This window comes from Schistocerca americana, chromosome 3 (genome assembly GCF_021461395.2).
Source record: "Schistocerca americana isolate TAMUIC-IGC-003095 chromosome 3, iqSchAmer2.1, whole genome shotgun sequence".
Lineage (NCBI taxonomy): Eukaryota > Metazoa > Arthropoda > Insecta > Orthoptera > Acrididae > Schistocerca > Schistocerca americana.
Genome location: NC_060121.1, coordinates 961,377,399 through 961,401,436, shown reverse-complemented (window position 1 = coordinate 961,401,436; position 24,038 = coordinate 961,377,399). Strand labels below are relative to the sequence as shown.

The 24,038-nt window shown below is 42.3% G+C and overlaps 1 protein-coding gene and 1 non-coding gene across 2 annotated transcripts in view; one reads left to right on the top strand and one right to left on the bottom strand.

The window, feature by feature from the left end:
- The window catches only part of LOC124606587 (facilitated trehalose transporter Tret1-like), a 60,136-nt gene extending 48,522 nt beyond the window's left edge, over positions 1-11,614 (top strand). Inside the window, exon 6 of the mRNA XM_047138573.1 lies at positions 11,322-11,614. Within this exon, the coding sequence (XP_046994529.1) occupies positions 11,322-11,614 (293 nt within the window). The remainder of the gene's footprint in view (positions 1-11,321) is intronic.
- Positions 11,615-14,017: 2,403 nt separating this feature from the next.
- Positions 14,018-14,092, bottom strand: Trnat-ugu. Its single transcript has one exon. It is a non-coding gene; the product is annotated as a tRNA-Thr (tRNA).
- Between the last annotated feature and the right edge of the window lie 9,946 nt (positions 14,093-24,038).

Here is a 24,038-nt window from a genome sequence, read left to right as displayed (position 1 = left end):
TAATGAGAACACTGAACACAGCATCTTTCAGACAACCCCACAGACAGAAGTCACTGGATTAACCTCAGATGACCAGAACTGCCAAGCTGTAGGGAAATGATGGCTGACAATTCTACCATTTCGAAAATGCCTCTGCAGCAGCTGTTTCACTGGCTGTGCGGAGAAACACCGTCTAAGTAAATAAAAATGTAAATGTTCGTTTGTTGAAAATCGTTATCTCCGAAAGTCTTTGACCATTTGCTTTGGAATTTTGACACAACATTGAATTGTAATACGGGCCTGTTTTAGGTACCTAATCTGCGATCAGGAGCATCCAAATATTCTATAATTTTCAATGCGATAGGGTCCCCAGCTGCGATGAATTTTTTGAATGATTTCTTGAAGCCTTCAGCTGCCATTTTCTTTATTTCCTGTACGATTGTACAATTTCGGCCTTAGGCCAGACTTGTACGTTCGTTTATTCGAAACTCAAATCTACGAAAGTTCTTTATGGTTCGCTGTGAAATTCTGACACAACGTTGCATTCGAATACTCAAGTGTTTTCATATACCTACTGAGTGTATGTAATAAAAGGGGAAACGTTATAAAAATGTAAATCTTGGTTTGTTCAAAATCGTTAATCTCCGAAAGTTCTAGACAAATTTCCTTGAAAGTTTTGGCACAATGTTGAATTCTAATATGGGCGTGTTTTTGTGTATCTAATTCTTAAAATAATGGGGAAAAATTGTTACCAAAAATCTCAAAATGTACCTTTCCGAGTTAATTAAAATTTTTAAACGTTAGGTGTAATAAAATTTTGGACATACATCGACAACATACTTTTTAATATAAAAATATGTATGTATAAAATATACAATAGTGATACGTTAACAGCAAACAAGCAAGTTGTATTTATGGTTTATTTGTGTATGATTATAATATTACTATAGAATCTGAATTTTCAGTAACAATGAACAAGGCTCAATGTGAAAGAGAGGGGGAAGAGGAGATGGACAGAGGAGTGGGAGGAAACGGATATAGAAAACGGGAAGTAACAGATGGACAGAGAGAGAGAGAGAGGGAGCAGGAGGAAGTGAAGAGAGGAGGGGAGGAGAAGATGGACTGAAAGAGGGGAAGAGAGAGGTGGCAGGAGGAGATGGTAGAGGAGAATATGGACAGAGATTGGATGGGGGGGGGGGGGGGGAGGTCATGGACAGTGAGAGGGGTAAGGAGGAAGCGATGGACAAAGAAAAGTGGAATGGGAGATGGACAGAATAGAGGGAAGAGAAGAAGGTTAGGACGTATATACAAATCCCATACATATTAGAAACGTGTGTTTTATCTATGCTTTCCTTTCCATGTAAGCGGTCTGAGCGAGAGCAAAGCGTGGCCAGACACAGCTAGTCTTGCGTAAAATTGATCATACTGACAAATACACGTTGTTCAAGGGTTGGAATGATGCTGGTGTGCAGAAGACCCTCACAGCGGTTACCAGTGACGGTACAGGCATCAGGACCTGAAGGATCATGTTCTAGAAGAATATGGCCATGCCATAAACGATGTCGTGAACAGACACCACACATTTATCTTGGCAGAATGAAGCGGTATCGGTTAATGGCCGACCTTATGGCCCGAGCGGTTCAAGGCGCTTCAGTCTGGAACCGCGCGACCGCTACAGTCGCAGGTTCGAATCCTGCCTCGGTCATGGATGTGTGTGATGTCCTTAGGTTAGTTAGGTTTAAGTAGTTCTAAATTCTAGGGGACTGATGACCTCAGATGTTAGGTCCCATAGTGCTCAGAGCCATTTGAACCATTTTTGAACTGGTTCATAAGTGAGAGGATTTTCCGTTGGCCATATTCTGCAATTCTGTATACTGAGACCACCTCCGAGATGAAAATTGGGTTCGTCTGTTCACAGAATGTTCCGTGACCATTCATTGTCCAATTCCACGCGAGCAAGAAAACTGGCAGATCAGCATGAAGCAACTCTTGAACATAGGTAATTTTGTATGGATAGCAATGCAGTATGTTCCGTAAAATTTTATGCATTGTCCTCACAGGCATGTCCAAATTTCGAACAGTTCCAAGCGCACTGCATGTCTGCACACCACCGCTCGGCCCTTCCTGTAACGCTGAGGCCACATCCTCTACTGATACTGGATCACTTGTGACACTGCACTTCAAAAGAAACTGTCATTTCGGATTTCGTAACTATTTGCGCCGGACCCTCGGCAGACATCCATACGCTTCAATGTGTGGAACTTCTGCAGAGCTACTGGCGCTCCGTCACCGTTCTTGTGAAAGCGCTTTACCAGCAGCGCACGATCCTGCATTGATGCAGACATGCCGAGCAAACTGAGGAACAGACGCATGCCCCGCGTCTACTACGACGGTTGGAACTTTAACAGTGGCAACTATTTATTCACAACCGATACAAAAGAGTTACATGTTTTCACCTGTTACTGTCCTTCAAAGTAGTCACCAGCATGGTGTAGAACCCGTCCCCAGCGATGTGGAAGGCGTAGTATACCGTTAGCAGAGCCTGTTCTGTTGATGGTGCGAGTGGAGCGGTCTACTGCCTGTCGAATCTCTGGAACAGCTCTGAAGCGAATGCCACGAAGCCAAAACTCAAACGCCAATCCAACGAATGGCGTCATTATGGGTCGCCGCGAAAGTCGAAAGTTCGTCAGAATCCAGTATGGTGAGAGTTATGGTGATTCTCGTGTACGACTGTCATGGAGTTATCCTAAAGCAGGGCTTAACAACTGGCCGGTTTTGAGCGCGAGTACTCGCGTCTGCTCAGGCACGTGCTCGCGAGCAGGTGTAAGGTCGCTGAGTAGGGAGGGAGGGGAGGGAGGGGAAATGCGCGCGCACGTTTGAATGTGATCTCGCGTTCTTAGCAGATTTAACTAGCCATCTGAATGTTTTGAACGTTTTACTACAAGGTAAAGATCTGCTAATTACTCATTTCATAGATCGAATACGAGCTTTTAAAATGAAATTGACACTTTGGGTGAGTCAGCTGGAAACAGGAAACCTAGCTCATTTTCCTAAATTATCATCCATGCAAGATGTTCACAAAGACTGTGAACGTTATTCACATAGTTTAGTTGATCAGCGCTTTCAAGATCTGACAGCACTAGACAGTGACTTTGATCTGTTCTCTCCATATTCAGCGAATATTTAAGAGATTCGTCCTGAGCTGCAGGAAGAAATTATTGACCTGCAGTGTGACAGAGAATACAGAGACAAGTTTCGGAACAAGAAAAATATTTTGGAATTCTACAGACACTTCCCTCAATATAGATTTCCTCGTTTGCACAAACTGGCGGCTACAATAATATCAATGTTCGGTTCCACGTATGTTTGTGAACAACTGTTCTCTGCAATGAAATGTAACAAGACGCGCCTGAGAAACGCATTGTCTGATCGAAATTTAAACTGCACGCTGCGCCTAAAATGCACAAGAACAATTACTCCGAACATAGACGCAATTGTAAAGGGCAAAAAGTACAAGATATTCGAGAATCCCACACTTCAGTGACACCTTTTATTGTGTAACAGTTCACAAATTAATGCGAATGTAGAGGCATACACTAAGCTAATAAAATTATGTGGCACGTGAACATTCTCCTTTATTTGTTTGATTTGTCGCAGTAATAATTCGTGAGTGATATCCCTGCAGGTGGCCGCGGATTTACATCGACTGGCGGCAGCTGTTGTGTGCCCCACGTGACTCTCCACACTCTCCGCTCTGGTCCGGTAGTGGGGGTAGCGTGCTCGCGCTGCTCCGTGCTCGCGCCTTGCTGCTCACAGCTTGCTCCGTGAGCACGTATGTTGTGAAGCCCTGTCCTAAAGCATTACGTTCCTCCACGGCAGACCGTCAGTGCAGAGTACTGATGTTCGTTTTTGGAGCATTTCTTGTCTCCCCAATTCTATTCAGTACTTCCTTATTATTTACATGATTGACCCACAGTGATCTTCAAAATTCTTCAGTAGCCTCACATGTCGGAAGTTTCTATTGTATTTTTGTCTAAACTGTTTATCGTTTGTTGCTGTTTATCACTTCACTCCCGAACATGGCTACACTCCAGACAAATACCTTCGGAAAAGACTTCTGAACACTTAAATCTATACTCGATGTTAACAAATTTCTCTTCTTCAGAAATGCTTTTCTTCCCATTGCCAGTCTACATTTTATATCATCTCTACTGTGGCCATTATCAGTTACTTTGCTGCCCAAATAGCAGAATTGATTCCCTCAGCATCATCTGATTCACTTCGACTACATTCCATTATGCTTCTGTTTCTTTTGTTGATGTACATCTTATATCCTCCTTCCAAACCACTGTCCATTCCGTTCAGCTCCTCTTCCAAGTCCTTTGGAGTCTCTGGCAGAATCACAATGCCATCATCAAAACTTAAAAGTTTTTATTTCTTCTCCCTGAACTTTAATACCTTCTGCAAATTTTTCCTTGGTTTCCGTTAATGATTGTTCAGTGTACGTATTGGATAACATCGTGAAGTCTACAGTCCTGTCTCGATCCCTTCTCAACCTCTGCTTCCCTTTCTGTCTCTCTTATATCTACCATCTGGTTTCTATACAAGTTGTAAATAGCATTTGGCTCCCAGTAGTTTACTCCTGATGCCTTCAAAATTTCCATGAGTGTATTCCAACCAACATTGTCTCTAAGCCAGCAACAGCTAGACATGTACAATTGTCTTCCTTGACCTATCTTCTGAGACATGTCGAAGGGCCAGTATTACCTCGCGTGTTCCTACATTTCTCTGGAATTCAAACTCATCTTTCCTGAGGTCAGTTTCTGCCAGTTTTTCTATCCTTCTGTGAAGAATTCGTGTTAGTATTTCGCAGCCTTGACTTATTAAACTAACAGTTGGGCAATTTTCATACCTGTCAGCAACGACTTTCTTTGGAATTGGAATTACTATAGTCTTCTTGAAGTCTGAGGGCATTTAGCCTGTCTCATACTTCTTGCACCCCAGATGGAAGAGATTTGTCATGGCCGGGTCCCGCAAGCTATCAGCAGTTCTGACGGTGTATAGCTTACTCCCGGGGGCTTGTTTCGACTTAGATCTCTCAGAGCTCTGTCAAATTCTTCTCGCAACTTCATATCTCCCATCTCATCTTCATCTCCATCCATTTTCTTTCCTACAGTATTACTTTCAAGTTCACCTCCCTTGTTGAACCCTCTACAAACTCCTGCCACCTTTCAGCTTTTCTTTCTTTGCTTAGAACTGGTTTTTCATCGGAGCTCTTGATATTCAAACAGCTTCTTCCTTTTTCCCAAAATGCCTTTTTAATTTTCCTGTAGGCGATGTCCGTCTTTCCCCTAGTGAAATATGCTTCTAAATCCTTATACTGTCCTCTGGCCATTCCTGCGTTGCATTTTGCACTTGCTCTTAATCTCGTTTCTTAAAATGTTTTTATTCCCTTTCGCCTGCTTCATTTGCCGCATTTTAAAATTTTCTCCTTTCATCTGTTAAATTCAATATCTCTTGTGTTATCCAAGGCTTTCTTCTAGGCCTTGTCTTTTTACCTGGTTGATCATCTGCTGTCTTAACTGTTTTATCTCTTAAGTTACCCAATCATCTTCTGCTGCATTCCTTTCCCCTGTTCTAGTCAACAGTTGCCCAGTGCTCCATATGAAGCTGTCACCAACCCCTGGTTCTTTTAGTTCATCCAACGCCCATCTCCTTAATTTCCTATCTTTTTGTAATTTCTTTACTTTTAATTTAAAGTTCATAACCAATAAATACTGGTCAGAATCTACATCTGCCCCCGGAAATGTTTTACAATTTAAAGCCTGGTTCCTAAATCTCTGTCTAACCATTAAACAATCAGTTTGAAACATTACATTTTCTCCAGGTCTCTTCCACGTACCCCAACCTTCTGTATGACTCTAAAATCCTGTGTTAGCAATGATTAAATTATGCTCTGTGCAAACTCCTACCAGGTGGGTTCCTCTTTCATTCCTTACCCCCATTCCATATTCACCTTCTACTTTTCCTTCTCTTCCTCTTCCTACTATCGAATTCCAGTCCCCCATGACTGTTAAATTTTCGTCTTCCTTCATTGTCTGAATAATTTCTTTTATCTCATCATACGTTTCTTCAATCTTTCCATCATCTGCGGAGCTAGTTGGCATGCAAACTTGGAGCGGGTCCACCCGCTGGAGGTTCGAGTCTTTCCTCAGGCATGGGTGTGTGTGTTGTCCTCCTTTGTGTAAGTTAGATTAAGTAGTGTGTAAGCCTAGGGGCGGATGACCTTAGCAGTTTGGTCCAATAGGAACTTAACACAAATTTTCAGTGTAAACTGATGTTATTGTGGTAGGCGTGGGCTTTGTGTCTATCTTGACTACGATAAAGCGTTCACTACGCCTTTCGTAGTAGCTTACCCGCATTTCTATTTGCTTAGTCATCTTTCAACCCACTCCTGCGGTACTCGTGTTTGACTGTGTTTATAATCCTGTATTCACCTGACCAGAAGTCCTAGTCCTCCTGCCATCGCACTTCACTAATTCCCTCTATACCTAACTTCAACCTATCCATTTCCGTTTTTAAATTTTCTACCCTACCTGCCCGACTGAGGAATCTAACATTCCACACTACTATCCGTAGAATGACAGTTTTGTTTCTCGTGATGACGACGTGCTCGTGAGTAGTCCCCACCCAGAGGTCCGAATGGGGGACTATTTTACCTCCGGCACATTTTTCACAAGAGGACACCACTATCATTTAACCGTATAGTAGAGCTGCATGTCCTCGGGAAAAGTTACGGCTGTAGTTTCCCTTTGCTTTCAGTCGTTCACAGTACCAGCCCAAGGCTGTTTTGGTTGTTTTTAGAAGGCCAATCATCCAGACTGTTGCCCCTGCAACTACTGAAAAGGCTGCTGCCCCTCTTCAGGAACCACATGTTTGTCTGGCCTCTCAACAGATACCCCTCTGCTGTGGTTGCACCTACGGTACGGCCATCTGTATCGCTGAGGCACGCAAGCCTCCCCACCAACGGCAAGGTCCATGGTTCATAAGGAGCGAATACCGGTATGGCTATTAAATATTTGTACATGAAGCTCACGGTGTGCAGAAAGATGTCTTTAAACTGATTTTCCTTCAATAATTATCGTTTGATTTTAGTATCCTATGTTAATTCAGTGAACATCAGATTTGCCAAATAATTCGAACTCTACACTATGTACATGATATCTCACATGACGGTTTAAGCATCGAAACGAGGTTTTCAGCAAATGATCTTACGCAAAAGTCTTCATTTGTGTGGCCATAGTGTCCGTAATTGCTGTATAATTCATAAGAGTGTTTTTGTTCTGTCGTTGCAACTACAAAAACGCGTGAATTTTTTTCATCAGATGCGTTTCGATTAATTGAGGTGAAGCATCATCAGTGGTCTGTAGTTAAGTTATTTACATTTTGATTTGATTTTAGATCGCAAAACGCTTCGTAAAGAATAAACTGATTTGTAGTTACGTGATTTTCGGTTGATTTCTCGCTTACACCGGGAAATGTCGTCTGCTAGCACATAGTTGATTTTCAGCATTAGACACTGAAAATTTTGGTCTAATTTTTAGATGTTCTGCAGCACTATACATTTCTCATGTTTTTGACAACGCACTTTTATGCACACCACTGTATTCTGTTTGTTTTTGTACTTCAAGTATGTGTTGTGGTTTGTGTTTTGTAGTGTTGCCAACATAACCTTTTCACTACTTTGTCTTTTTAAATTACATTATTGTATGTGTGTAATTCTACTATGTTTCTGTGTATTTATGCACTGTGTAAGAGTAGAGAAGGAATAGAGATGGAAGGATCTTTTTGTGGGGGTAGGGGAGGGGGAAACGTTGATGAGCAGGCATAAGTATACAGCAGTGTGATGGACTGTGAGTTTAAAGGAGAAGGTGAGGAGCTTGAAGTGAAATGAAGAAACTGTGAGTGGTGGGGAGGGGGGGGGGGGGGTGTGTGGGAGAGTGGGAGGTGGTGAAGGAAGGAAAAGGCTCTTTTCTTTTCCATGCAATTTCATCAATCACTCTATATAGAGTCTGGTTTTCAATATTTATTTCATCATTGAGCAACTGTTTATTTTGTGTTAACGCTTTTTGTATGTGGAAATTTTCTTGGAAAGGGAGGAGGTGTCTGTCTTCTCTGATTTTTATGATATTCATATCGTTTTTTATATTGTTTGGTCTATGGTGTTCTTGTTTTAGATGCTCCACAAATGTTGAACGATTTGTACCGTATTTGAATGCTCTGATGTGTTCTTTATATCTTGCGTCAAATGTCCTGCCAGTCATTCCAATGTATATCTTCTCACAACCTCTGCAACTGAGCGTTGTGAAAAACAGAAGAGATGCGTAGTGTTGCAAAACATCTAAAAATTAGACCAAAATTATCAATGTCTAACGCAGAAAAACAACGGCGTCTAGCAGACGGCATTTCCCGATGTAAGCGAGAAATCAACCGAAAATCACCGTAAGTACAAATCGATTTATTCGTAACGAACTGTTTTTCGATCTAAAAGCAAAAAAAAAAAAAAAATGACAGAACAAAAATACCATCAAAATTTACGTAAATTGGTTCGTTATTTTCTTTCACGTTTCATTCTCTTAACTTTTGCGGAAATCGAATATGGCTTTTTTTTCTTTCTTTTACGCTGGACCATTTTTGCAAAAATATACGAGAAATGTGCTCAAATTGAAAAGCAAGGCTGCCGAATTTAGCAATCGCGATATAAGTATCACCAGATTCCAGTTCCGTCGTTTTGTGGAGCAAGAAGATAAGCCTAAGCTGCTTGGATAAAGCGTATTTGCTCTTGGCTTTACTTTGCCTTGTAGTAACAGGATCAGCTACGATTTTTACAAATGGAACTGAATGTGAGTTTGAAGAGCATTAGAAGGGGTTTAGGAAAGCGATTTCAAAAGTTTGTACGTTCTCATGTTTTAGTGCGCACCTTTTGTGGAAACAAGTAAATAGTTGTAAAGCTTGATACACCGATGGAGAATGGCAGGAATGCCGCACATGGTGGTGTTTACGCCGCAATAGCCTCTTCCCGCCGCTCCTTCTTTCAGTCTTAGCACATTTGCCAGATAGTGTTGTGAAAAGTTGTAACACCATCTTTCTTCTTCTTAAGGTACGTATTCTCTTCGGAGGTTGGCTATCATTATCACTAATCTTGTCTTTGACTTTGTGGACAGAGAATGACAATCGATTACTCTTAATCATAAATGATGACGCCTTGCAAAGATAGGCACACCGTCGGCATCACGTGACGAATGGTGGTGCCCTCTATGCGCTCTATAAATGCGAGAGTACCTGGAGCCTCAGTGGCAGTAGCCGTACGACCTCACAAGATGTCTCCCGCAGATGGAGACGAAACGTCAGGTGGAAATTTTATGCATCGACCACGGCCTGTCAGCCCGGAAGTTTCAACTGAAGAGTGTAACAAGTACAGTCAACATACTCTGTACCACAGAGATCCATATCAATTTCAACATCGTACAGATTTCATACCTAACACATCGTCATCTGATAGAGACGCAAATGGTATAGAAGGATATTCGGAAAGTAAGATCTGATTGGATGCGACATGGAACCCACACTGAAAATCTGATGAAACCCTTCACGAATGTGTTGGGCAGCGTCTCTGGTACGCCCGTCCATCATAGCATTGTAACTGTAAACGAGATAAATTCATGTGATGTGTTATTTGAAATGATGAAACGTACTTTAACTATTCGTAAAATATGGCTCATGAGACAGTAAAGTTAGCAGATATAAGTTCTACTGAACTACGTTTGCAGTCCGAAAAAGTCCGCCTCTGGTAGCTGAGTGGTCAGAGCGACGGAATGTCATACCTAACGGCCTGGGTTCGATTCCCAGCTGGGTCGGAGATTTTCTCCGCTAGGGAATGGGTGTTGTGTTGTCCTTATCATCATTTCATCTCCATCGACACACAAGTCGCCGAAGTGGCGTCAAATCGAAAGACTTGCACCAGGCGAACGGTCTACAAGACGGGAGGCCCTACCACACGGCATTGCTACCCAGAAAAAAAAATGTAAACGCTGTTCTTACACGTAACTTGCCATAGTGTGGTATGTTTTGAGATGCTTAGACACACAAAGAGCTACATCACAATTCGGACACCACCAGGACGTTTCTTTTCGGCAAGTTTTTCCCTTCTGGCTCTTACTGACAGACGAAAGTAGAATGGACGCAACACGATGCAGAAACATACTCTGACTCAGAGTTCGAATACTACTTGATAGCACAAAGTAGTTCTCTTCTTGTGTTGAGTACACGGTTAAAGATTTAGGCAACAAATCGCAGTGGCAGCTACGAAATATTACACAATGCACGGACAAGACTAGGGTAAGGCCGTCTGACTAACTGACGTTGCCCTAGTCGTACTCGGGTTCCGTTGTGAAAGTGCTAACACTCGTCAATACAGTCACATCTCGAATACTTCAGTCGTCTTAATTGTGGTGTCATTAACCGTGCTTGCCCTACCATTTGAAAGAAGAGTCTCATCTCATTAAAGACAGTGTTAAATTCTGCTGTTAATTCCCTGGGTGTTATTAAGTATGTCATTGATCCAAGTACCGAGATGTTTATATTTGAACATCCTTTCGTTGGGTATGGCATTAATCAAGGAACAAAGGAATTAAAGAAATTTTCTGCCTGTGGGCGTTGGTATATATAAATGGAGAAAGTTGAAAACTTATCGAACGCTTACAGGAATCGGCGAGATGCCGTTAGTAATGAGGTTAATGTGCAGGGGCGCTACATCAGTAGTGTGTGGTATTACCTGAGAATGAGTCCGACGGGAGCCGTGCTAAGAAAGTCCGTGCAGGTATGCTGACCACTGTGTACAGACTACGATATCTGGACAAAGTGGTCAGCACAACTGCCTTGTAAGCAGGAGACCTGGGTTCCAATTCTGGTCTGGCACAAATGTTCAACTTGCTCCGTTGATGTAAATCAGTGGCCACCGACAGCTAATGTCTTTAATTCTTTGTGTCTTGATTCATAAGTGGCTGCAGAATCAGAATGGTGTCTGTTCTTTGAATCATGTCATTTGATAAAATATAAATGTTCGTAACTTAAACAAAAATAATAATAATAAAGCCAAGATTATTGGACCAAATTATACAGAATTTAAAAATTAATTTGAAAATATTAATAACTCAAAGTCGGAAATTTTCGACAAGAGGTTCCTTTTTGCTTTCCGCCTCATAGTTGATGATGTCTCTGATCTGATGTGTGTTGAGCATTACCCAGAAAGGCTTATCTGCTGCATCTTTGTATTGTTGCAGGATACGGCGGCCTACCGTTCACCTTTACAGGGGAGATCTTCGCGCAGAACGTCAAGTCTGTGGCTCTACCTGCAGCTGCCTGTGTTTCGTGGACCATGTCCTTCTTGGTGACGAGGTTCTTCGAGGACATTTCCATCGCCGTCGGCAACTATGGGCCCTTCTTTCTGTTCGCAGCTTGCTCCTTGCTCGCCTCGCTCTACGTGTACCTGTTACTGCCTGAAACGGAGGGGAAGACTTTAGAAGAGATACAGGTTCTGCTTGAAAGCGGTAGGACTATCAGAGCATGTCGCTGAAGAGATACGCGATTGTTTGTTTTGGAACGTCTCCGCATCTGGTGCTCATTGTTTTCCTTCACGACTGACTCGGAAGCAACAAAACGTAATGCTTCACATCGAGCATAATTCTTACCTGAGAACTGATCCAGCTGGAAGAAATCACGTCGAATGTCATTCACTTTCATTTTGTGAGAACTCGTTATGAGTGCACTGACCAGTACTACTCTCTATTTATGATTTGTTGACCGAGATTTATATGAGAAAATTAACCTTAATACTCATTGATTATAGTGAAAAGTATTCTCTTTTCGACCATGGTGACGAAGAACGCCAATATATAACTCATTTTTAATTGGTCTCCAGAATACGAAACCGTGTGAATAATGAGATATACCTTTGATTAAATGTGTTGCCTGTCAATCACATTCTGTTACCTATTTCGAAATAAAATATAGACTAAGGGTAATGTAATGGTAATGCTTGTGACAAAGTTTGTGACTAATTTTATCTGAGGAATCTTTGTCAAAACATGACATTTTCGTTGCAATTACTATTACTGTATTTGAAAGTTGTATTTAAAAATAAGAAAGAAAGTCATAGCCAACCAGTACGGAAGAAAGAGATGGAATCTTATTTTTAAGTTTGGAGTGCTTCTACCAGTAATTTATTTTGAAGCAGATATCCTGCAAAATGTTCAAACTCAAAACGGCCTTCTCCGTTACTAATTAGTAGCACAAAAGATTATTATTGCCCTCCTGTTAGCAGTAAACCTGATCTGCACATTGATCCCTTCTATCAGAAGTCATTACGTTCTACGAGAAGGTAATGAGGACACACACACACAAAACTGGCATTTCCTGAATTCCATACATTGATCGCTAAATTTATTATGATATACAGGGTGTAGAAAAAAATACCGCACTTGTGATCGGCGTCGCAATTCAAGACAAAATTGCATCTAGAAGGACTTAGTCCTGTCTGTAGGTTTAATAGAAAGGCTGCTTAAGAAACGAGCTCTGACAACACTATAACTGCGTACAGCGTGGCCAAGAACAGGTAGCGAGAAGTCTGCACTCTGTTCGAGCGGTCCCATTAGGCCAGTGAGATGAAGGAATGCTGTGGAGAGTGACTGAGCAGACTCGCTAATGTTGGAGTCGCGTTCGCCAAACACTTCTTTTTTTTTTAAGTTAAAGCATCAAATTGTATCCAGTTTACATCTCCTCAACGCGGTATCTTGTGTATTTTTTTCTGTTACTGTGACCTTTATTTAACCATTAAGATATAACATGACTCTCACAGACATAAACGACCACTTTGTTTCATCCGTGACACAAATAAAGCCAATAGAGAATGATAGTGGATACAATGACATCGTTTGCATCCAATGAGGTTAAAAAAACAAAATAGGCAGGCTACATTAGATTGCACATTATTCTGAGCACAATAATTCCATTCTGTACGTTTGACGTCTTGCCTTATGTTCACAGAGCCGGTACATACAGGTACAAGCAACGTTCACTTTACATATAATGTTCAGAGGGACCTCCTTGCATTTGCAAAGACTTCACCACTCGCCGGATCATAATTTGCTGGACTATAGGCAACACACGAGCATCCAGCATTGCCCAAACAGCACGCACACGAACTTCACTGAAGCGCCAAAGAAACTGGTATAGACATGCGTATTCAAAAACGTAGATATGTAAACAGGCACAATACGCAATGGTCGACAACGCCTGTGTAAGAAAAGTGTCTGGCGTAGTTCTTAGATCGATTACTGCTGCTACACAGGCAGGTTATCAAGATGTAAGTGAGTTTGAACATGGTGTTCTAGTGAGCGCACGTGCACCTCTTAGGTAGCGATGAAGTTGGGATTTTCCTGTACGACCATTCCACGAGTGTACCGTTAATATTAGAAATCCGGTAAAACCTCAAATCTCCGATGTCGCTGCGGACGGAAAAAGATCCTGCAAGAAAGGGACCAACGACGACTGAACATACTTCCGCTCTGCAGCTGTAATGAAAAAAATACGAGCGTATCCACTGTCAGACCAACTGTGTGACTGAGTGAACAGTTTCTATCAAACACAACACGTCATTGTCAACCGAGGTATGTCTTCAGACACACAAGTAGCTTTGGCCGCTCCCCGAGGGAGTGTTACAGGACCACTACTTTTCACAATATATACATGTGACCCAATACGAGGGGCGTTTAATAAGTAATGCAACGTTTTTTTTTCCTGAAAGTAGGTTGTTTTTATTCGGGATTTCCCACTCTTTTGGCTACAAAACCCTTATTTTCAACATTCTCTCCGTTCAATGCCACGGCATTACGACACCTCACTGGGAAGTAGAATTACGTTAATAACTGCAGCTGCTAACAGGCGTTGATATACATCAACGGGGACAGGTGAAATTGCGTGCCCCGACCGGGACTCGAACCCGGGATCTTCTGTTTACATGTCAGACGCTCTATCCATCTGAGCCACCGAGGGCACAGAGGATAGCGCGACTGCAGGGACTACACTCCTGGAAATTGAAATAAGAACACCGTGAATTCATTGTCCCAGGAAGGGGAAACTTTATTGACACATTCCTGGGGTCAGATACATCACATGATCACACTGACAGAACCACAGGCACATAGACACAGGCAACAGAGCATGCACAATGTCGGCACCTTTCGCAGCAATGCAGGCTGCTATTCTCCCATGGAGACGATCGTAGAGATGCTGGATGTAGTCCTGTGGAACGGCTTGCCATGCCATTTCCACCTGGCGCCTCAGTTGGACCAGCGTTCGTGCTGGACGTGCAGACCGCGTGAGACGACGCTTCATCCAGTCCCAAACATGCTCAATGGGGGACAGATCCGGAGATCTTGCTGGCCAGGGTAGTTGACTTACACCTTCTAGAGCACGTTGGGTGGCACGGGATACATGCGGACGTGCATTGTCCTGTTGGAACAGCAAGTTCCCTTGCCGGTCTAGGAATGGTAGAACGATGGGTTCGATGACGGTTTGGACGTACCGTGCACTATTCAGTGTCCCCTCGACGATCACCAGTGGTGTACGGCCAGTGTAGGAGATCGCTCCCCATACCATGATGCCGGGTGTTGGCCCTGTGTGCCTCGGTCGTATGCAGTCCTGATTGTGGCGCTCACCTGCACGGCGCCAAACACGCATACGACCATCATTGGCACCAAGGCAGAAGCGACTCTCATCGCTGAAGACGACACGTCTCCATTCGTCCCTCCATTCACGCCTGTCGCGACACCACTGGAGGCGGGCTGCACGATGTTGGGGCGTGAGCGGAAGACGGCCTAACGGTGTGCGGGACCGTAGCCCAGCTTCGTGGAGACGGTTGCGAATGGTCCTCGCCGATACCCCAGGAGCAACAGTGTCCCTAATTTGCTGGGAAGTGGCGGTGCGGTCCCCTACGGCACTGCGTAGAATCCTACGGTCTTGGCGTGCATCCGTGCGTCGCTGCGGTCCGGTCCCAGGTCGACGGGCACGTGCACCTTCCGCCGACCACTGGCGACAACATCGATGTACTGTGGAGACCTCACGCCCCACGTGTTGAGCAATTCGGTGGTACGTCCACCCGGCCTCCCGCATGCCCACTATACGCCCTCGCTCAAAGTCCGTCAACTACACATACGGTTCACGTCCACGCTGTCGCGGCATGCTACCAGTGTTAAAGACTGCGATGGAGCTCCGTATGCCACGGCAAACTGGCTGACACTGACGGCGGCGGTGCACAAATGCTGCGCAGCTAGCGCCATTCGACGGCCAACACCGCGGTTCCTGGTGTGTCCGCTGTGCCGTGCGTGTGATCATTGCTCGTACAGCCCTCTCGCAGTGTCCGGAGCAAGTATGGTCTGTCTGACACACCGGTGTCAATGTGTTCTTTTTTCCATTTCCAGGAGTGTATCTCGCGCACGCCTTCCGCGAGACCCACATTCTCACCTTGTTTGTCCACGCACTGCTTATATGCTCGCATGGTACCACTCTACTGGTCGACGCCGGAGCCAACATCTTGCTGCATCAATAACATCCCCATCATCCACATACTGCATCCGTGGAGTGCATTCTTTTTTGGGTCAAACGGATGGGAGCCGGAAGGTACGAGTTCCGGGCTGTAGGGTGGATGAGGAAGAACAGGCCAGTGAAGTTTTCTGAGGGTCTCTCGAGTGCGCAGACTTGCGTCAGGCCTCCAATGGTCATGTTGAAGGAGAATGATGATGATGACGATGATGATGATGATGTTTGGTTTGTGGGGCGCTCAGCTGCGCGGTTATCAGCGCCTGTACAAAGTCCCAACTTTTGCTCAGTCCAAATGATGAGGACAACACGAACACCCAGTCATCTCGAGGCAGGTGAAAATCCCTGATCCCGCCGGGAATCGAACCCGGGACCCCGTGCTCGGGAAGAGAGAAAGCGACCGCGAGACCACGAGCTGCGGACATAGAAGGAGAAGTTTGTTTCCATTTTTGTAGTGACGAACACGATGAAGTAGTATGTTCAATTTTCTGAGGGTAGCACATTACACTTCCTAGTTAATTATTGCACCATGAGGGAAGATATCAAACAGAATAAGGTTTTAAGAATCGCAGAAGACCATCACCATGACTTCACCGCCTCAGCGTGCGGCTTTGAATTTTTTCTTCAGAGGAGAGGTGGTGCGGCGCCACTCCATGGATTGCCGTTCTGTTTCCTGTTCGAAGTGATGAAGCCGTGTTTTATCACCTGTGACGATCTTCGACAAAAATTGGCACGATCAGCCCCGTAACGTGCAAGCAATTCCGCGCAGGTGATCCTTCGTTGCTCTTTATGGTGTCTGTTAGGCGACGAGGAAACCAGTGGGCACCCACCTTTGCTTATCCCAACTCGTGGATGAGAGTATGCATGGGGGCTTAATTAAAAAGAAAGGATAAATCCAGTAGCTTTAGTAGCTGTGTGGCCGGTTACGAAGTTTCGTAACAGGTTGGCCCTGACTAGTATTAGCACACAATCTGACTGCATAAAATAAAAATAAAGAATGACAAGAAATTTCCATTAACACAATTGATTAAATAAGTCCCCTGCAACTATAAAAGCTACGAAACAACAAAGCACAAGTGTAACTGTTCTGTGTGTGGTAGTGTGACTCAACGTACATGTATCTGGCTCTGTTCTTCCTCAATAAGACAAGACATTTTAAACACCACTTACAATAAACTAATTGAAAAACCAGAAATACTATAATTGCACATAGAAACCAGAATTATAAGTCTAATACATGAACACGAGCCAGATGCTTTGTTGACTGAATCTGTGACCAAAAGGCATTGTCATTACAGAAATCTGTAATACTTTTTTTTTACCTCAATGTGTATTGACGAAAAATACTCTGTGATAATTGCAACATCTTCCACCTATACATTACACCAACCGAACAGCATCTGCTCTCTCGCCCAACAGAACAACAACTGCACTCGACATCTTCTGAACTACTACTGCCCTCGACAACCTGTGAACTACTACTGCACCAGTGGAGGCGGCGGAATAATAATCTTTGGCGCAATCTCTGGCGCTGTGACTCAGTGTAGCCACCTTTCAAGTGTCAGCACTACCAACAGAGAAGACCAGTTGAGCAGCGAATTGCTTGATTGGGATCCGTCGATGATCTCGACTGAGAGTGTCCACACGTTCCAGCATTGCAGGAGTCACAGCTGTGTGTGGCTGGCTGGTATGCAGGACATTGGACAGGTTTGCGCGACCTCGTTGCGATGATGACAGACGCTTCGCCCAACGACTAACCGTGCCAGGACTCTGAAGATATTCTGCAAGCGCTTATGAATACCTGCAACGCTCTGGTTTTCCGTTAAAAGAAACTCGGTGACAACTCTCTACTTGGAACGCAACTCCGTTATAGGCGCCATTTTGAAGGCTACACATAAAAACGTCACTTCTTGGAACATCAGGGAACTATAGGGGCTGAAGCTGTAATATTTCTCGACGTCCCACAGCAAATTCCGCCTTTTTCAACTGAAACTGGTCTCAAAAAAGCGTTGCATTAGTTACTGAACGCCTCGGAAAGTCCATGAGTCCTTGTGCGGTTGATGCTGTTGTATACGCGCAAGTCGCAACGCTAGAAAATTGTGGCTTAATGCAGGAAGACCGTTTATTGTACGATTATACGATTGCAGAAGAATCGCTGAAAGGACTCACTCACAAAAAGTATCTAGCAATATGCGTACGGAGGGAGTTAAAGTGGAACGACCACGAAAAATCTAATCGCCGCACACACCGGCAAAATGACCACTTTAGGCGGCCAAAATTTAAATGTGTTAAATAATATGTACATTTATACTTAGAAATGCTTCTGACCTTAGGGTTGATGTATGTTCAGACTTGACAAGATTCTGAAAGTACCTACCAACCTAAAACGTGATTTATAGGTAGCTAAAAATGAAAAAGTAGACTGAAAATCGAATTAGTATATTTTACTTAAAGTTTACAGACAGTAAGACAGTTAGTATATCTCATCATAATCATCCATTGTTCCGTCGTCGTCGTCGTCATCATCATCATCATCATCATCAATCATCATCATCCATTGTTTCTTCGTCACCATTATCTTCAAGCATTTTCACAACAGATCCTTCTAACATTAACAGTACCTCCTTAGGAAAGGGTTTTCTTTCTTTAATGTGCCTCCTCCTCTTGGACGCAATGATAGGATCTGAAGCTATCCGCATTCAGTGGACAATATCGGTATTGGTATGCATTCTTGAAGTTTTCCTTGCATGAAAAAGTCTTTAACCTTTATATTCTTTCTGACTAGATTCCAAGACATCTTCTGAAAAAAGCCCCACAGGCAAAGGTAGTTCCTTTATTATGTCTGCACCATGTATTAGTAGCTTGTGCACAGATGCACTCATTTTGTACCACTTGTACGTTTCTAAACAGATTTTTGCTGTTTCGAGGCAATAATTTTTAAAATTACTGTAATTAACATTAAATCCGCAAGACAAAACGCTTAGTATGTTTGCAAATCTTTGTATAATTTTGAGCTCTAGACCTGTTAAAGCCGCAGATTCCGTGGGCTCTGCAAAACATTTTCTTGCAGTATTCCCGTCATTGGAGTTACCTCCTCCTTGCATGGGCTGGTCTACCACTAATCCCATTTCACTATAGAATTTTGTGGTTATTTCTTCTTTTTATATATTCTTTGGCTTCTTTACCTCTTGCTTCCCACTGCTTCAGTTCCAATTTATATGGTATATGTAACAAGTACTCGTAACATCTGAGGTATCAGTGTAAAACAGGTATCCCAAACTTAAATAAACTAGTCGTAGACTACTTTTTTTGCAGAAGTAAGTCAAGGTTGTTGAGTTCTTTGGGTGTTGCCTTGCACACATTACACGCTTGTGTTGACAAAGTGTCAGTGAGCACACTACACGTTTTCCCGTCCACCATTTTACGTACAGCACGATGCTTAAATGTGTAAGATTTATCCTAAAGGGTCACCTCAGTTGGCTGCAAACTTGATATTTGTTCCTCAATTGCTTCCTAATGGAGTTTTACTGATTCCTTTGTCGCCTTTTCAATCTGCAGGCGAATGATGCGATTATATCTCGACGAAGAAGGACTCGGGTTTTGCCAGAAAATCTGTTTACCATTCGTTGTGACCTCTGATTTTTGCAATGGAACTATAGCACATAGAATTATGTTGGTATCTCCATACAGCGAGTTGCTGGCAACACATTGTTTGTAAATGGAATGTCCACCACTACCGTCAAGGCCCCACTTGTAGATGAAATCAATCGCTGTGTTTGCTGTGTGATCGTTGTGTAACAGAAGTACATACTGCTGTACATGAGCAAGTAGTTTGATTGTGTGCTCCAAAATATCTTGAACTGCAATTTGCACTTCGGTCTCCGTGATTGTTATGTGACTCGGGTAACATTGCTTCTTTGTTTGTGCTATGACATTATAGGGTGGATATACGTTCGCGCCTCGATATTTCGCCCCTTTTTGCCAATGAATGTAATCTTCTCTTCCCATGTCAGAGTCAATAATGAGCGCTAAGGCTTCTTCGGGTGGGTAAGGCTTCATAACCGAATATCATGGCTTTTCGTGCATGTGTTTCATGCGTTTGTATCTGCGAGGGCTTGTGGTTAGGGCTAAGTTTACTACTTGTGCAGCTGTTCTTTTCCCACGCTTCTTAAGGATGCTTTGAGCAGCAGTACACAAAACCTCTGGGGTTGACTCAGCAATAATTGGTTGTATTAACAGAATCTTCCGTCGGTTCTTGGTAGAACAACATTATAATAATAAATGAAAAGCACCAGTTTGCTTTTGTTCTACAATATTATTTTTATTGCTAACCGGTTTTCGGCTTACAAGGCCATCTTCAGGCATTTACTGAGTATTATCACGAAAGAAGTTAAATGTTAGCAGACAACACTGGAAGAGAAATAACACATCTAGAGTGAAGTAGAAACATACAGTGAGTAACATCTTTGCAATGAAATAGTAAAAACTGAACAGTACATAAATAACAATGGAGTTGACAGGAAAACCTTTAGCACAATATAAGAATAACATGCCTACATAACGGTATCTATTGATAAACAAAACTATTGAAATAAGATAAACTTAGTACTAGGCAAGGCTGCATCAAGAGGTATGAAACATGGAGAGTGATACACAACCAATTAAAAAAGAAGAGCCAGTTGTCAATGTAAATACAGAATACACGAAGAACTTAAGCTACATCAATACGATAAACAGAAATTAATAAATGCAGGAAAATTGAGGTGTTTGAGGGAACCTACAGTTTGAGAGTGTGGTGGTACTGCATTTTAACATTAACTTTATAATCAAAGCAGTGGCTGTATACCAGTTTACATTAAATAAATGAGCAAAGTAAAATATGAACAGTATTTGATGAGACAACTACAAGGGGAGTTAAACATGGACAGTAATACAAGTACAAGTTAAAAGCAAACCCTTAACTATTGAAACTACAGCATATGTGGAATTCAAAGACAACTGCAACAAATAAAACAACTTAATGACTACAGGAAAATGGGAATATGTAGGAAGAGAGGGTGTGGGAAGTAATGAACAACAAAGATGATTATATGAAGTTTAGGAGAGGGGAAGTGTTGAGTTGTGTCTGGTCATTTAGGATGAGATCTGGACTGTGAGCAAGATGTTTGTTAATTTCCAGGGCTTCCAGCAGGTTGAGTTTATGTCCTTTGTTTGCTAAGTGAAGTACTTGGGACACTGGCTGGTAGTTGTGACCCTCACTCAGTACATGCTCAGCAAATGCAGAGTCTGAATTCTGCAACCTCCAGCTGCGTTCATGTTCAGCCAGCCTAGTTGATATGTCTCTGCCTGACTGACCAACGTAAAATTTGTCACAATCAGAACAGGTGATTTTGTATACCCCACTGTTGGCTAATAACTGGATCTTATCTTTGCTATTAAAAAGACACTGGGCTGTAGTGTTCCTGACAGTAGGAAACCCTATACTTGCAGGATTTCAGTGCTTTGGCTATAGTCTGTGATATCTTACCTAGAAATGGTAGAGTACACCATTTCTTGCAGACAGTGGATGGGGAAGCAGGTGGGGCATAGAGGAGGGGTATAATTTTCCGTTTTTGTTTCGTGTGCAAGATGTGGTCAATAAGAACTGGATTGTAGCCATTGGCTGAGGCAATAAATTTTATTGTATCTAACTCTGCTTTAAAATCATCTCTGGACATGGGGATGGATATGAGACGGTGTACCATTGAGTGGAAAGCTGCATGTTTGTGAGCTATGGGGTGTTGTGAGCAAGAAGGTATTACTGTGTCTGTAGTTGTTGTTTTTCTGTAAATTTTGAAACAATGTGTGTGTGTGTAATGATGTCAATGGTGAGATCTAAGAAGTTTATGGATTTGTTGCCAATTTCCATAGTGAACTGGATATTTTTATGTTGACCGTTTAGGTTTTTCAAGAATGTGTTGAGTTGTCTTGTAGTACCAGTCCACATACACAGGACATCATCTACATATCTAAACCAGTATTTGATGTTTGCACTCAAAGGTTCTGTTTTTAGAAAATTTTGTTCAAAATGGTCCATAAATATTTCAGCCAACAGTGGACTAAGAGGGGAACCCATAGCTAAGCCATCTAATTGTTTATAAAGAGTGCCTTGGAACTGGAAATAGTTCTGTGCAAGGCAGGTCTGTGTGGCAAGTCTCAAGTCATTCAATTCCACAGGATTGACATTAGACTTGTGCATCAGCTCTGTCAGAATGTCTATACATTCTACTACTGGTATGTTAGAAGTCTAATGTCAATCCTGTGGAATTGAATGACTTGAGACTTGCCACACAGACCTGCCTTGCACAGAACTATTTCCAGTTCCAAGGCACCCTTTATAAACAATTAGATGGCTTAGCTATGGGTTCCCCTCTTAGTCCACTGTTGGCTGAAATATTTATGGACCATTTTGAACAAAATTTTCTAAAAACAGAACCTTTGAGTGCAAACATCAAATACTGGTTTAGATATGTAGATGATGTCCTGTGTATGTGGACTGGTACTACAAGACAACTCAACACATTCTTGAAAAACCTAAACGGTCAACATAAAAATATCCAGTTCACTATGGAAATTGGCAACAAATCCATAAACTTCTTAGATCTCACCATTGACATCATTACACACACACACATTGTTTCAAAATTTACAGAAAAACAACAACTACAGACACAGTAATACCTTCTTGCTCACAACACCCCATAGCTCACAAACATGCAGCTTTCCACTCAATGGTACACCGTCTCATATCCATCCCCATGTCCAGAGATGATTTTAAAGCAGAGTTAGATACAATAAAATTTATTGCCTCAGCCAATGGCTACAATCCAGTTCTTATTGACCACATCTTGCACACGAAACAAAAACGGAAAATTATACCCCTCCTCTATGCCCCACCTGCTTCCCCATCCACTGTCTGCAAGAAATGGTGTACTCTACCATTTCTAGGTAAGATATCACAGACTATAGCCAAAGCACTGAAATCCTGCAAGTATAGGGTTTCCTACTGTCAGGAACACTACAGCCCAGTGTCTTTTTAATAGCAAAGATAAGATCCAGTTATTAGCCAACAGTGGGGTATACAAAATCACCTGTTCTGATTGTGACAAATTTTACGTTGGTCAGTCAGGCAGAGACATATCAACTAGGCTGGCTGAACATGAACGCAGCTGGAGGTTGCAGAATTCAGACTCTGCATTTGCTGAGCATGTACTGAGTGAGGGTCACAACTACCAGCCAGTGTCCCAAGTACTTCACTTAGCAAACAAAGGACATAAACTCAACCTGCTGGAAGCCCTGGAAATTAACAAACATCTTGCTCACAGTCCAGATCTCATCCTAAATGACCAGACACAACTCAACACTTCCCCTCTCCTAAACTTCATATAATCATCTTTGTTGTTCATTACTTCCCACACCCTCTCTTCCTACATATTCCCATTTTCCTGTAGTCATTAAGTTGTTTTATTTGTTGCAGTTGTCTTTGAATTCCACATATGCTGTAGTTTCAATAGTTAAGGGTTTGCTTTTAACTTGTACTTGTATTACTGTCCATGTTTAACTCCCCTTGTAGTTGTCTCATCAAATACTGTTCATATTTTACTTTGCTCATTTATTTAATGTAAACTGGTATACAGCCACTGCTTTGATTATAAAGTTAATGTTAAAATGCAGTACCACCACACTCTCAAACTGTAGGTTCCCTCAAACACCTCAATTTTCCTGCATTTATTAATTTCTGTTTATCGTATTGATGTAGCTTAAGTTCTTCGTGTATTCTGTATTTACATTGACAACTGGCTCTTCTTTTTTAATTGGTTGTGTATCACTCTCCATGTTTCATACCTCTTGATGCAGCCTTGCCTAGTACTAAGTTTATCTTATTTCAATAGTTTTGTTTATCAATAGATACCGTTATGTAGGCATGTTATTCTTATATTGTGCTAAAGGTTTTCCTGTCAACTCCATTGTTATTTATGTACTGTTCAGTTTTTACTATTTCATTGCAAAGATGTTACTCACTGTATGTTTCTACTTCACTCTAGATGTGTTATTTCTCTTCCAGTGTTGTCTGCTAACATTTAACTTCTTTCGTGATAATACTCAGTAAATGCCTGAAGATGGCCTTGTAAGCCGAAAACCGGTTAGCAATAAAAATAATATTGTAGAACAAAAGCAAACTGGTGCTTTTCATTTATTAATAATTGGTTGCACTATTCTTCGTTTTGATCGTTGAGAGCTCTCTTCAAAAGATATTGCAGGTCTTCCTCTGGGTTTTTTCACATGTAAATCTTTGTTTGAGGTTGTAGTGCTTAGAGCTGGCAAGACCAAGTCGTTTTTTAACCATTCTGAATTGGATTTGG